Source organism: Aspergillus multicolor (genome assembly GCF_047715735.1).
Source record: "Aspergillus multicolor strain CBS 133.54 unplaced genomic scaffold BDW74scaffold_23, whole genome shotgun sequence".
Classification (NCBI taxonomy): Eukaryota; Fungi; Ascomycota; class Eurotiomycetes; order Eurotiales; family Aspergillaceae; genus Aspergillus; species Aspergillus multicolor.
This window is the reverse complement of record NW_027395974.1, coordinates 196,244-209,515: the sequence shown is the minus strand read 5'-3', so window position 1 is coordinate 209,515 and position 13,272 is coordinate 196,244. Positions and strand designations below refer to the sequence as shown.

The 13,272-nt window shown below is 52.4% G+C and overlaps 6 protein-coding genes and 1 non-coding gene across 7 annotated transcripts; 3 read left to right on the top strand and 4 right to left on the bottom strand.

The window, feature by feature from the left end:
• Positions 1-750: 750 nt before the first annotated feature.
• BDW74DRAFT_60614 (J-type chaperone JAC1) lies at positions 751-2,016 on the bottom strand. Its single transcript, XM_073733272.1, has one exon. It carries the CDS (start codon positions 1,825-1,827, stop codon positions 970-972), a length of 858 nt encoding a protein of 285 aa, XP_073581283.1. The 5' UTR covers positions 1,828-2,016; the 3' UTR covers positions 751-969.
• BDW74DRAFT_t159 lies at positions 1,979-2,051 on the bottom strand. The gene has a single exon. It is a non-coding gene; the product is annotated as a tRNA-Lys (tRNA).
• Positions 2,052-2,162: 111 nt separating this feature from the next.
• BDW74DRAFT_60609 (putative pre-mRNA splicing factor) lies at positions 2,163-4,147 on the bottom strand. The gene is made up of 2 exons (XM_073733271.1): positions 3,806-4,147; positions 2,163-3,734 (listed from the first exon to the last, which is right to left on the bottom strand). The coding sequence occupies exons 1-2, from the start codon at positions 3,834-3,836 to the stop codon at positions 2,239-2,241; spliced, it is 1,527 nt and encodes a 508-aa protein (XP_073581282.1). The 5' UTR covers positions 3,837-4,147; the 3' UTR covers positions 2,163-2,238.
• Positions 4,148-4,210: 63 nt separating this feature from the next.
• On the top strand, positions 4,211-6,581 carry ppmA (type 2C protein phosphatase PTC7). Its single transcript, XM_073725241.1, has one exon. The coding sequence runs from the start codon at positions 4,833-4,835 to the stop codon at positions 6,174-6,176; it is 1,344 nt and encodes a 447-aa protein (XP_073581281.1). The 5' UTR covers positions 4,211-4,832; the 3' UTR covers positions 6,177-6,581.
• A 2,284-nt stretch (positions 6,582-8,865) lies between these two features.
• On the top strand, positions 8,866-9,441 carry BDW74DRAFT_180657 (uncharacterized protein; the record flags this gene model as incomplete). Its single annotated transcript, XM_073729798.1, has 2 exons — positions 8,866-8,994; positions 9,049-9,441. 2 exons carry the CDS (start codon positions 8,866-8,868, stop codon positions 9,439-9,441), a joined length of 522 nt encoding a protein of 173 aa, XP_073581280.1.
• On the top strand, positions 9,375-10,140 carry BDW74DRAFT_158016 (uncharacterized protein). Its single transcript, XM_073725240.1, has one exon. The coding sequence runs from the start codon at positions 9,454-9,456 to the stop codon at positions 9,898-9,900; it is 447 nt and encodes a 148-aa protein (XP_073581279.1). The 5' UTR covers positions 9,375-9,453; the 3' UTR covers positions 9,901-10,140.
• A 604-nt stretch (positions 10,141-10,744) lies between these two features.
• BDW74DRAFT_180656 (PWWP domain protein) lies at positions 10,745-12,874 on the bottom strand (the record flags this gene model as incomplete). The annotated part of the gene is made up of 5 exons (XM_073729797.1): positions 10,745-11,385; positions 11,434-11,656; positions 11,710-12,070; positions 12,129-12,591; positions 12,709-12,874. The coding sequence occupies 5 exons, from the start codon at positions 12,872-12,874 to the stop codon at positions 10,745-10,747; spliced, it is 1,854 nt and encodes a 617-aa protein (XP_073581278.1).
• Between the last annotated feature and the right edge of the window lie 398 nt (positions 12,875-13,272).

The following is a 13,272-nucleotide window of genomic DNA, read 5'->3' as shown; positions in this document are numbered from 1 at the left end:
CCATTGCAAGCACCAATTGTGACCAGCAAACAGCAAAGCAGGGCGAGTTGCAGAACCACCTTCCACGCGATGTTCCGATAGGGCCTGGCTTTGACGGTGATTCGAAGAGTGACCGGCTAGCTCAGCGAACACGCGAGTCCGTGGCCATTCGTTGGCACGAGCACTATCAGGGCGATTCCAAGCTTTCTTTTTGGCGATTGTTGCCCAATGGATTGGGTCGGATCCTTGACCAGGAAGACCCAACGATTATTGTCGATTCCTGATGGGCGGGGCCCAATTTTCTGGTCCCCCATGATGTAGCGGTCAAACTATCCAGAATTATCCAGGTAAGGTGTAGTTCTTCTCTGCATGGTGGATTATGGGCTCCTTGAGTGGTCAGGTGATGTCGGTGTTGGTGAGGTCCACATTAATGTGAGACTATCTCATGTACTGCGGGTTGCCTACATGTTGGATGATGCATCGTGGCTCGGCCCTCTAGGGATTACACTGTATCGGAAACAGTGTTGCGGGCGCGTGGTCTTGTCGGTTCTTGATTATGACCACAGATGTCTTAGATTGTAGTAATCACCCTGGTGTTTTGACTCCGAGATCTCACTTCGCCCTCGAACGTAGAAAGACCGGGTCTAAAGTGAGACCTCTTGGCCTTGTTTACCTGGGATTGACGTGCTTTGCTTGGTTGGAATCTATGCTTTAATGCACTTGATGGGGTATGTCTGACCATCAAAATGTTTTGTTGTCCTGAGGGATTTGGTCAATTAGGGCTTAGCCGTCCGAATATATATCTGCTACATATCCTCTAAACAGCCCTCAACTTGATATACTTCATATCGCATCAAGGTCTAATATACATTCCATTTTCCATCATGCTCTGATCGAGGTATAAGCTCAGAGTGGAGCTCTAACGCAATGACAACGCGCAGCCATACTATACATCCAGCTCCCACCACAAGCAGTTCAAGACCATCCCAATCAATGAATCAAGCGAATCCCACCCATCCCAGGCTCCCACTCCCTCAATCCCTCCGCAACACTAACCCAAAACTTCAACCGAACACACTCCCCCCTCGCCCCCTCCACATCTCCCCTATCAAAAGCCTCCGCCACCGCCTCCACACACCCCCTCACCCGCCCATCATTCTCCCTCTTCATCTCCGCAATCCTCTCCTCAGCCTCGGGCCCCTCCCCAACCTCCTCAATCGCCTCCTGCACATCCATCACCTCCATCAGCAGCTCCGGGTCCAGCGGCGCACTCCCGGACCCATCCTCCGCCGTGACATCGATCCCGTGGAACTCCCGCAGGATGTACTGCGCGCGGAGCAGCGGGTCGCACAGCGTGCGGTACGCCTCGTTGATGGTCGCCGAGAGCGTCTCGGCGGCTTGCTTCGTGGCGCCTGGCGGGTATTTGTCCGGGTGCAGGGTGTTCTGGAGCGCGAGGAACTCGCGGCGGAGCGTGGGGAGGTCGATCGTGAAGGGGGCGGAGGGGGGTGCGCCGGCGGGGAGGGTCTTCGGGAAGATCGTGTAGTAGGTTGTTGTGTTTGGGGCGTTGGGGATGGACGGTTGGGTTTCTGATTCTGATTCTGGGGCCGGTGGCTCGGTGGATTGCGGTGTGGATAGGTGTGAGGTTGTTGTGAAGGCCCGGCGGCTGTGTGGTAGGATTGGAGTAGAGGCGCCTCTGCTTGGGCCTGCTTGTGGCGGCCGTAGCTGGCAGAGAATGCAGGATGTGGGAAGATTGCGAGTTGATGTGTGGAGGGACCGTGCTGTTGAGCGTAATGTCGAGGACGCAACGAGTCGCTGGGCGACTTTTTGAGAGCGGAGACTTGCGGCCATTGCGGTTGCGCTGGTTTGAGGTACTTGGGTATGGATTATGAATGAGGGGAGTAGGAAAACTGGAAAGCAACGGTGACGCTCCGAGATGGGCTCGGTTTTGGGGATGATGACAAAACCTCCTGGAGCAAGTGTAAAAAAAAGCAAAAAGGGAAGCCGAACGGGGGGGTCGAACCCCCAACCTTGAGATTAAGAGTCTCACGCTCTGCCGATTGAGCTAGCCCGGCCAATTGATGAATGAGTATGCTTTGGCTATAAATATAAACCAAACTTTTGACATGCTAATCACTACAGTCTAATTCCCACAACTATCATATTACAATTACACATGCTACGAAAGCTGCTTGCTTTTGCAACTACCAATTGAGAAGCCGAGGGCCAATGTTTCTGATTCAGAAGAACAGCCAAAGCCGTCTATTCAATCCCCCAGAGCTTCACCGTACGGTCATGGCCACAGCTAGCGATCCACTGCGCATTGTTGCTGATATCCGTGCTAAGCACATTCCCAGAATGACCGCTCAATGTCTTGATAAGAGACCAATCATCTGCGCTGAAGACATTCACGTTCTTGTCAAACCCACTGCTCACGAAGAATGTCCCTGATTTCTTGGGCTGTATGGGAGCCACTGCGCCGTCTACGTCCATCCGCCCGGCCTGACCTTCCGTCGATGGCAAAAAGGACTCCGACTCCGACTCGGTTCCCTTGTACCATCGGACATCCGAGACGACGCTCTTGTGTGCACCGATGCCCCCGGTATTCTTCACCTGCCGCAAGTCCCAGCATTTCACCCAGCCATCACCTGACCCCGAAAGTACTCGGTACCCGTCCACTCCCCAGTCCAGGCCAAAGATCTCCCTAATGTGTCCTTCCAAGATCATGACTGTGCGGCCGGTCCGGAGATCCCAGATGCGTCCAATACTATCCAGACCACCACTCGCTAATAGTGATCCATCATTGTTGAATGCAACGGTGTAAACTTCTCGCGAGTGACCCTCCTGTAGTTGCAGCTCTGCTGTCGTCTCAACGTCCCATAGTCGCCATGTTGTATCGTAAGATGCTGATGCGATGTATTTCCCAGATGGGTGGAACTCTGTCCGGCACACACGGCCAGAGTGGCCTTCCAGTGTAGCGAGTGGTTGATTATCGTCAAGCGACCATAGACAGACATTGCCCTCTCCTCCTCCGGAAACCAGGTTAACTGCCGATTTGGATACGTTCGAGTCCGGAAGCGTAGCCCCCGGAAACCAAGACAAACCACCAACTCGATCAGTATGACCCTTGACAGAAAGCTGCTCCTCTAGATTCGGCACGCTCAGCAGTCGGATACCACCGCCCCAATTACCAGTCGCGATTGTCTGTCCGTCCGGCGCAAACCGACAGATACTAACGGGCCGATCGCCGGCAATCTGGGACCCGTAAAGATCGAAGTTGTGCAGTTTTTCCTTGATCGCCTTCCGATGCTTTATGTGCGTTCGTAGGGGTATTGTCGATTCTTCTCGCTGTCGCGCAACGCGGGCTTTGGCTCGTGGTAATGAAAACCGCGCGATGGCCTTTCGTGCATCTAACAGCTCGTTGGACCCTTCTGTATAAAACTCCTCCTGCTGTTCTCCCTCGTCTTCCTCTGCGGCCGCCTCTGCCATTTCGATATCCTCCGCCGCCGCCGCATCCTGCTTTTCCGCGATGTCTGTTAAAAGTTCCCGCAATCGATCTCTCCGGTCAGCCGGCCCCTCGCCGAACAGTGTTATGGGCTCCCCAAGCTCTCGCAATCGTGCGCGGACTCGCGTGTCGTCAGTCGGCACCGCCATGGCAGCGGCTCTTCGCTTGCGCTCGAACTGCGACATAATGGCGGACGCCTTCTCTGCCGGGATACCCGCGGCAGATGGGGGTATCACATAATCGCGGTCAACAGCTATAAAGGCAAGCCCTGTTAGTACTTGACATCCTAAAGAATTAATGATATGAAGAGAGGTCGCTACTCACGCAAGTCAGCTAGACTGATGCCTGTGTCCATCTCCTAGTCAACAGGTCCATGAGGTCAGTCGGAGTCGCGTAACCTTCAGCCAGAGAAGTTGTAAATGATAATTTACTCATAATAGATTAAATGGTGCATTTGGGGACATGGAAGCTCTTACCTCAGCCTCCTCCACATAAGCCTGTCTCGCCGGGTGCATCATGGTAGGCGCGTAAAGGAGCCCAAAACTCCGGATCAGAAGTACTGGGCCAAGTTTGAGAGTTCCCTATGAATCTAGGTCTGCGATGTTTTTGGTTGGGAGGCGCAGATGAGGCGCAAGAGACGTGCCTGGGTGGTCTAGAGGATTGAACGGAGTTGAAAAAGGCAGAAAGTTGAAAAGCGGAAGCCGGACGATACAACCGGCAACTCTACGGCCTCAACAACATCTGAACCGCACCAAACGGATCTAGGAGGGCTCCGAACAATGTACGTATTGGATAAGAGCTAGGTCGATATCTCGTCAATCGTTTCTACTATTGAGCCCCAGTACCGTGGAAGATCCTCCTGGTCAATCTACGATGCGCGTTAGAATCTACCGCAAATTGCTTCTGAGCCCCTCTCACTTTGGCTTCAGATCTCCAGCAGCGGCTAACTACGGATGATCGCTAACTCACTGAATCGGACCGGTGGTACTCTGGATGCAGTTTCTTTGACCAGCCGCCCCCCATTATTCCATACTCCGCGTCCTCTGCGTTATCTGCTCTGCGGCATCTGAGACCAGGCGGTCGGCGAACCCGCTGCGTCTCGCTCCTCCTACGTCAGTCGGCGAAAAATCCACTGCGATCGACAGATTTTGTAAAGTTTTGTCGCATCCGCATTTTGTTCTCCCTTTTATACCGCGCCGAGGGGTTCATTCTCCTATATTCCGCCCTTTCCTCTCGATGCGTGTCGGCTGAAGGTCGACCTGCGCACATACCCACTTTATTCGCATTCGGCTCGTGGAGGGTCTCGAAATCGACGGACGAGGCCCTCCTGTGACGGTCTGACAGTTCGCCCATGCTCTTGTCGGTTAGGCCCGGTAGAGCCTGCGGTTCAGCCTGCAGTAGCCTACAGGCCGTCGCGCGAGAGAACTTAACAGGGATTCTTTCGTCTGCTGCAGCCAGGTCTCAATCTCTCCGGCGCCTCCCGCAATGTCGGTCTCCGCAACCACAGCGAACACGCAACTCCCTCCTACCGGTACATTCATTCAGATCCTTTCATTCGACACCGAAACGTGATACGAGCACTTCGCGGATATCGTACCGCGTTGCGGCCTCGTCGTCCGGCAAGAGTCGCCGGTTTCTCCCTACCAAGAATGCGTACAACTTCGACCCTGAGCTTCATGACGCCCTTGGCGTTGCCGTTGATATAGAAGAGCCCGCGGTCAAGCGAAAACGACGACCGGATAGCGGAGAGGATGCCTTCTTCGTGAGTACAGTAGGCCGGCGCGGCTCTTCCGCGAATAATCCCATTGCTTTCGCAGTCGCCGATGGCGTTGGGGGATGGGCAGAGTCGCGAGTCGACCCAGCGGACTTTTCGCATGCTCTGTGCGATTATATGGCCCAGGCGGCGCTGGCTTGGGATGGCCCTGCAGAGCAACTTCGTGCAAAAGCTCTCCTCCAGGCAGGCTACGACCGCGTTGTCGCAGACGAGAGTATCCCTGCTGGTGGCAGCACCGCATCCGTCGGTGTAGGCCTTGAGGACGGCCGTATTGAACTTGCAAACCTAGGCGACTCAGGCTCTGTCCTTCTCCGCCAGGCTGCAGTCCACCATTACTCAACCCCACAGACACATGGCTTTAACACTCCCTACCAACTCAGCGTCATCCCGAAGCGCATGCGCCAACAAGCCTCCATCTTCGGCGGTGGCTTTCTAGAAGACTTTCCGCGCGACGCAAACACCACAACACTCCACATGCACCATGGCGATGTTCTCGTGCTCGCTACAGATGGCGTGTTTGATAACCTCAACAACCAAGACATCCTTAAGCTCGTTACCGGCCGCATGATTTACACAGGCGCTTGGTCAGAGTCCACGTCCCCCAACACCGGGATCACCCCGGCGGACCGCGCAACGCTCGACCGGCTCACCGGTCCAGAAGGCGTCAGTTCCCTTGTTTCTTCGGCAATGCCAAAATCGACCACCAATAAATCCGCGACAGCCCCCAAGTCAGACCATAGCTATACCCTCCAGTCTTTGCTTGCTGCGTCTATCGCAGGCGAAGCGAAACTTGCCAGCATGGACCCCCGCCGTGACAGCCCCTTTGCAAAGGAAGCGCAGCGCTATTATCCGGGTGATTACTTCCGTGGCGGGAAAGTCGACGACATCGCTGTCTTGGTGATTGTCGCCGTGGAGGAGTGAGTAGCAAGGCTGCCACCTTTCCTATACTTTTTTTTACTTTTGCCCTCGAAGATATGAGGGCCGATCCAGGCTATACATCTGCATTTGACCTGTTGCCGTCAAAACGGCTTATATAAACCTGACCACGTTGCTTCTTGGAAGGTTGTTGTTCTTTCGCATAAGCACAGACCGATATAGACCATAGATAGATTCCACTGCGCGAGCCTTCTCTGTCTGCATATTGTACATTGCTCTTCTACACGAATCGATATGATCCATATATACCTATATACTTTGATTCCTGAAGACTTTCCATCCTGAGAATGGTGCCAGTGAGTATGCTTACCGTAACGACATCGGCAAGTAGTACATCCTATGCTGCAACATGGTGAATAGGTCCTCTCCCGATAGCAGCGTCCATGAAATTGTCTCTCTAGTCCGTTAGTCTAGATTAACCAATAACTAGAAACTGCTTGGTACCATGTAAGCTTTTCTAGTCCTCTGGCCTTGAGCCTACAGAAAGCCCGGTGGGCCACGTGATCGCTGTCTTGCCTTCAGCTCCCGGTCTCTCTTCCTTCCTTGCCACACACTACACTCCGGGTCACAACATTGCCCATCACTCCTGAAAGCCACTGGAATGGAATCATGGCCATATGATACCCCCATATTACTCAGTTCGATAAGCTCTGGTTTTCAGTAACCGCACAGTGGCTGCTACCAAGACAGGCAATGCAACCACGGGACAAAGAGAAAGCAACGGACTGAGACAAATGTCCCACCTGCTCAAAATTCTCGCCTTCAGAGAGCCCAAAAGAGTATTCCTTCCTTTAGCCAGGGCTAACGTTTGCTGCAACCCCACAAATCCCGCAATATGGACGGAGAACGAGAATTGCCTTGGGTAGACACCATTGTGGTTATGCAGGGCCACAACGATGATTTCGGACACCGAGAGAAAACGCATGGCTCAAATATCACTCTGCTGAATCTAAGTTTCGGCGCCGGGTGCCTACTTCCATTCTGACTCAGAAGCTATCCGCTCTGGGCAGTAGAAGGATTCCAGAAGCCACGGTTACAGACATTCTATTGCCCTCCTAAACCTTGCTTGCTTTATCTCGTGGTGGCTGTGGTTGAGAAAGCTTGCAACGGATGTTCTGGTGGCGCATGGAGCTCTGAAAGCTTCTGATGGCTTTGTGTATGTCTGGCCCCACAGAAATTGGTAGACAGTGGTGATGCCCGTGCCATCAAAGGATGAGCAGAGATATGCGAACCTTGTCCCTTGTTTGCTATCTTGCAGGAAGGCAGGGCATTCTGAAGGGCAGAATGGCGCGATGAGATATATAGAAGCTAGCTCGCCCCAGTCCTGTATGATTGCTTACTGAACTTGCTACTCAGGAGTCAGGACACCTGTTTCCCTTTTCTGAACACACAAGCTCTCACTTTTCCGTATTACAGCAATCTAGACGAAATGTCTTTCCCTGACCTGTCTAATTCGCCTTGCGTTATCGATATATCGTGGAATGGAGCGATGTTTTTGGCGGTGATCTCTCCTGCCATGCATTTCACTACCATATTTAAGGTCTGTCGTTTCTCCAGCATCCTTGTTTCAAAGAACGTCTCTAACCTCTCACCAAACAGTATATTGATATTATTGTTCATGTAACTGCCAATCGCCCTCTGCGCCGATTTCCCACTGGACTTTCTGAACACGTCGAGTGTCTTCTACGGATGCTACACCCTAGGCTGTTCCCGTGCTCAGGACATTCGGATGCCAGTCATCCTGAGATTCGACTACTGCCGCTGAGCTTTGTGAGTGCAGAAAGAGAAGGATTTCTCACCATGTTATAGCGTGCTAACACACATACAAGGTTCCATGGATGATGGTCGACGATCTTGTCCCTGCAGGGCAGTTCCTGAGCGACAGTATCCACTTCGCTAGTATCCCTGATACATTTGTTAGCATAGTCTCCCAGGCCAATGCCATGGTAGACTAGTCCAACAAGGAGGAGTATGCCGCTGAAGTTAGAAGGCTTTTAGCATTGTTGGCAGAACAAGAAAACGGGACCGTCACCTTTTCTGAAAGACAGAAGAGCGAACTCCGAACTCGTCTAAGAGAATTTATCCGTTGCTGCTGCTTGGACCGCGAAGAAGCATGGTGGCGAGAGGCCCTGGGGCTGTAGGGGGATCTTGTGGTCTCCCAGTTCTACCTGTCATTCTTCATAAGAACGTTGCTTATGTTTCTTGTTTGTGACGATTGCTGTGACGATTGCCCTCTGCTGCCGCACTCTGTCCTGTACATTACTTCTGTCCTTTCTGTCCTTTCTGTCCTTTGTTTCTCACCCTCCAGGCCCCATCACCTGCTATTTTATGATCTTTCATAGCTCATTTCATTGATTTTTTTTTACGTGTTTTGCAACCTATTTGTTCCATGGACTTTCGGCTTTAAACGTTTATTGTTCTTTGACCATCCATATTGCGTACCAGATTCTTCGAGAAAGCTTCCTTGAGAGAGATGCTTTGTCGGGAGTCGAATTACAGACCAGGCACCCTTGTAGAAGGAGTTGAAAGTCTCGACGATCGAAAGGAAGCAGACCATGGCCGATCTACGGACGAAGACATAAATACTGCTCCAGTTCCCTCGAGAAAACCTCTAATCCAGCACCAACCTGATATCACCATTACTCAATTCCTTCATTACTTCTACACTTTCAAAATGTCCCAGCCAACAGCCGGTTCCGAAGTTGCAGCTCAAGTCGCTCAGCGTTTAGATGAAGCGAAAATCCCCAATCTCCTTTGGGGCTGGTGCGCTATTGCTCTTATTCGTGACGACATGGGATTTCCGGTGAGTACTATCCCTCATAAGCCCTTTCATAATAGCTAACACTTCACTCATCAGGAACCCGAGTTTGTGGTCCATGATAGCATGATCAAGTCTGCAACTGAAATTTTAATCAATGCAGGCTTCCCCCTTTGCACTGACACGGACTGCATAGAGCTGTGCGCGGATCGAATGAAACACCGTGTGGAAGCGAAATGGGTTTGGGCCCGCAACGCCCAGCATATCGTTGGAGATGCCCACTTCCACCTAAAGGGTGCTAACCCCAACCCTGAAAAACAACCCATCACTCACCTGCACTACAATGGGGAGGACCACTTACCCGTGCGGAAGCGGCAACGTGGTGGCATAGTCGGAACCGACGTTATCGTCACGCTCGTACCGCAATCAAAGTCCTCTGGTGGTTTTCCAAACTCACCCTTGGCCCGCCGGCCGCCGATGATTCTCATTTGATGCTTTCGACTGATGCCGCCCGCCTGCCACCCCGACTCAAGGGTAAGCTCAAAGAACGCAGGGGCAGCTCAGGCGCCTGGCGCCTGGCGCAACCTTTACCCCATTCAGATCTCGAACCCTAGCTCCTATAGAGAGGCAGTGCTTTGGTTTCTTGCCCTCCACGTGGGCGACTATATCAACAACTTCTTCGACACGCGGTATTGCCACTGGGTGTTTGTGATGAAGTACCTGTGCGATGACGATGATAGCGTACCCGAGTATGGATATACCCTAAGTCCCAGGTTCCAGCAAGCTTGGGACTGGCTCAACCAACGCAGGGACGACCTAGACTGGAAGGAAACCCTCCCACTCATGCTCCTTCGTTCCCAGGATGATCAAGAGGGGCGAGCTGCCCGCCGATCTACCAGAAATCGACATGAAAGCATGCAGGGGAGGCGAGCAATTCCTGGCCAAGTATGATACTTAGGTACGTGCTCCAACTCTTGCGAGCTCCTTCTGTGTGATCGTTTGCTCAATCTCCGTCGCTCGCTATGGCATCTGGTCATTTCTGTTCTTGCTGCATACTCTTCCCTTCGACCTTTTCGGGACACTTCCGATTACGCTTGTCTGCAAATACTATTAAATAGAAAAAGATTCATCCTTCCTCAGCGATCGCGGGATTCTTTGGCTTCTCTATCCCCTAGATAAGTAAGATTGATAAATATATTGTAACATCTGAACTAAAATCGTAGAGAGAACGGGGAACGGATCTCAAGGCGAGCAACGCCAACATCAATTGTTACTCGCTTTTCCACCTGGACCTTTGTAGCAGGCTGTCGAGTGGACACACAATATCACTAGTCTAAGCGGCAAGCACCGTAGCTTTCAGCACTCTAGAGATTCACCATAGCTGGCAATGGTTGAGGCAGGCCAGAGGATGGTGGAGATGGATAAGCACTGCAAAGCAAACACCTGCAATCAGTGCAGTGAACTCAAAAACAAGGGACAAGAAAGCTATCTGGAGCAAGCTGAAATAGAAGATAAATAACTACTAGATTGGACTGGACTAGACTAAACTACCTGCAAGATAAAGAATAATAAAAACAAGACTCGCGCGCACACATACATACAATAGGTATGGATTTAGAGAAAGTAGAAGGGAATGAAAAAACGAAGACAGAAACAAGTGGGGAGAGTATCTCATCAGCGTACCAACCAAGAATTGCCATTCCATGCACGTAAATAGTAGGGAGTTTAGTTAGTATTTGTGTGGTGAGGTTCACAAATGTCGTGCTGTGCTGTTTCACGCTGCTGGCAGGCAGGCTTACGCCGCAGATTCAGCTTCAGCTCCAGCCTCAGCAGGCTTCTCTTCTTCTTTCTTGTCCTCTGGCTTTTCATCTACCGACTTCTCTGCTTCCTTCTCTGTCTCCTTCTTTTCATCCTCTACCGTCTCGCCGGCCGCAGCGGGCTCAGACGCTACTTTTTCAGCATCGCTTTTGGCAGGTGCCGGTGTCCCCTCGGTCTTCTCATCAGCATCTGGCATAGGCGTATCCTGATCCGGAGTGTCGAGCTTAGTCTCGTCCTCCTTCTCAGACTTGGATTCAGAAGCCTTGGCTGGAGCTTCAGCGCTGCCCTCCTTCTCCTTGTGGACGCCATTCGCCTTGGGTTTCTCGTCCTTGTCCTGGGCGGGCGTGGCGCGATCGCTGTCAAGGACATTCTTCCACTTGGAAAGAATGTCCAGAGCCCGCTTGCGGAAATCAAATTCCTCATCACGCGGGATGTTGGGGAGTTTGATGATCATTCGGAGGACTTTATGGATCTTGGTCTCGCGAATAATCGAGACCTCGAGATCGTTCAGCTTCTCGAGCTTAGTAAAGTACCCGGACATCTGCGACATCTCTTCTTCCTTGGGAGGGTGGTCACGAGAAATAAAGCCCTTCTGGAGGCGGTGGCGAATGAACAGAACTGCAGCGTGTTAGTTGCATCTTCAAATTGATCGTAGGCAGGCATTACCCTCTCTCTCCCTTTTCTTCTTAGCCTCCTCCAGATTGACCTTGGGCTCGGGTTCCTTGGGAGCGGGGCTCGACTCGTCTTCCTCCTCGCTGGCCGCAGCCTTCTTTCCCTTCTTGTTGGCGCTCTGCTTGGCCTTGCTAGAGCCGGCAGCCTTCTTATCCTCAGCCGGGGTCTTGGGCGTTGTGAGCTTCAGCCTGGTAGTAGTCTTGGGCGTCTTAGCAGGCTGCGAATTATGAATCAGTATAAAATCTCATAGTTCAAAACGTTGTTGCTGACCTTCTCATCGCTCTCGGCCTCAGCGTCCTTCTTCCTCTTCTTGGAGCTCTTTGGCTGTTTCTCTTCATCTGCGTCCTCCATGTCTACGTCGTCTTGGATTTCCATGCTCTTTCGCTTGTTCTTCTTGGCTGCTTTCTCAGCCTTAGCCGCGGCTTTAGCGGCCTCTTGGGCCTCCTTTTCCTCCTCTTCCTGTTGAATGGCAGCCTGGTGGTCAGCGAGCATGGTTTTGTAGTGTGCAAGGTCATGCTCCTCAGCAGCAATACCGTACGCAGCCAAGAGCGCCTTGGATTTGCCCTTCTCCGAAATGTCTTTGCAGGCAGCAGGATCGAGAGGTGAGAGATCAGTATTAGGAATCCAAGCGCTGGTGATAGTGTTAGCATTGAATATGATATATCGTTCGTTGTTTACGATGCACGTACAATTCATTTGTTTGGAGGAACATAACAGGGAAGGTTCTCTCGGCGACACGTTTGCCGCCATCGGCGTAGTCTTCTCTGTAAGTACCATCGGCGCGCCGAGCGGTCACAGGACGCGAGCTCAAAAGACTCTGCGGAAGGATTTCCTCATCGCAGATAATAGCGGGCCATGGCGGGAAGCTGCGAAGACGCGCAAGATAGTAATCGCCAGCCTTGGCATCCAAGTGGGTAATGCGAGTTATTGACTTCTTGCGGTTCAGCTTAGATTTCGTATCTCCGCCCGTAGACTTGCGCTTGATGGGTAGCTTCTTGGTGGTTGAAGGCGTTCCGTTGGCCTCCGGGGCGGGGGCGCGCTCCGCCTCTGCAGGGGCAGTAGCATCCCCCTCGGGAGGTTCAGCAGATGTGTTGGCCTTGTCGACGGCTTCGTCGGAGGATTCCTTCTTGTCCTCTTGGGCGGGGGTACTTTCTATATGAGACACAATTAGTTAGTCAAGCTACTCAACCAGGGTACAACACAAGTACACGCGCTCGTCATCTGGCTTCAGCGATCAGGAAACCCAGTACAAGCTTGAACTACACTCACCAGCAGGTTTCTCCTCCGCGCCATTGGCGTCCTTTTCTGTGCTCTCCTTAGTGGGCTCTGGCGCGGACTCCTGGGGGCTAGCTTTGAGCTCCGTAGAAGCGCGCTCAACGGGTGCCTCACCAGCATCCGGGGCAGGCGCCGACGAGGGGGTATTGGCATCAGCCATGGTTCGCAACGGAGCTCTGCAATATATTGAGAAGCAGAGAGGTTCTTGGTTGATGGGAACGAAGCCAAAGCCTTGCTGCAGGAGATGGCGGAAAGGTCGAGGTGGTTTTCGGTGGGAGAGAAAGTGGTGGAGAAGGTCGCGACGCCGGGAGGCGGGAAGTCGACAACGCGTTGCACTGGAAAAGGGACGCTCAGCAGCCAGCCCGTAAATGACGCAACGATCAAGCTCAGCAACAGAACAGTCTTATCAACGCACGCGCTGAGCGTTCTCTTTCTCAGGGTCTGACACTTGATACTCGATGTATCAGAAAATTTCCTAATGGAAAGTTAGCCCAAGCTCCGCGAGTTAAGGTACGGGATACTTGCCGATTGCAACAGCGCTGATGAACGTAACCACGA

Bases quoted from the DNA above. Each gene is read 5' to 3' on its own strand.
- BDW74DRAFT_60614 (XM_073733272.1), bottom strand. From the start codon at position 1,827: ATGGCCGCAAGTCTCCGCTCTCAAAAAGTCGCCCAGCGACTCGTTGCG.
- BDW74DRAFT_158016 (XM_073725240.1), top strand. From the start codon at position 9,454: ATGCCGCCCGCCTGCCACCCCGACTCAAGGGTAAGCTCAAAGAACGCA.
- ppmA (XM_073725241.1), top strand. From the start codon at position 4,833: ATGCTCTTGTCGGTTAGGCCCGGTAGAGCCTGCGGTTCAGCCTGCAGT.
- BDW74DRAFT_60609 (XM_073733271.1), bottom strand. From the start codon at position 3,836: ATGGACACAGGCATCAGTCTAGCTGACTTGC. The intron at 3,735-3,805 runs GTGAGTAGCGAC...TTGCCTTTATAG, and splicing joins CATCAGTCTAGCTGACTTGC to CTGTTGACCGCGATTATGTG.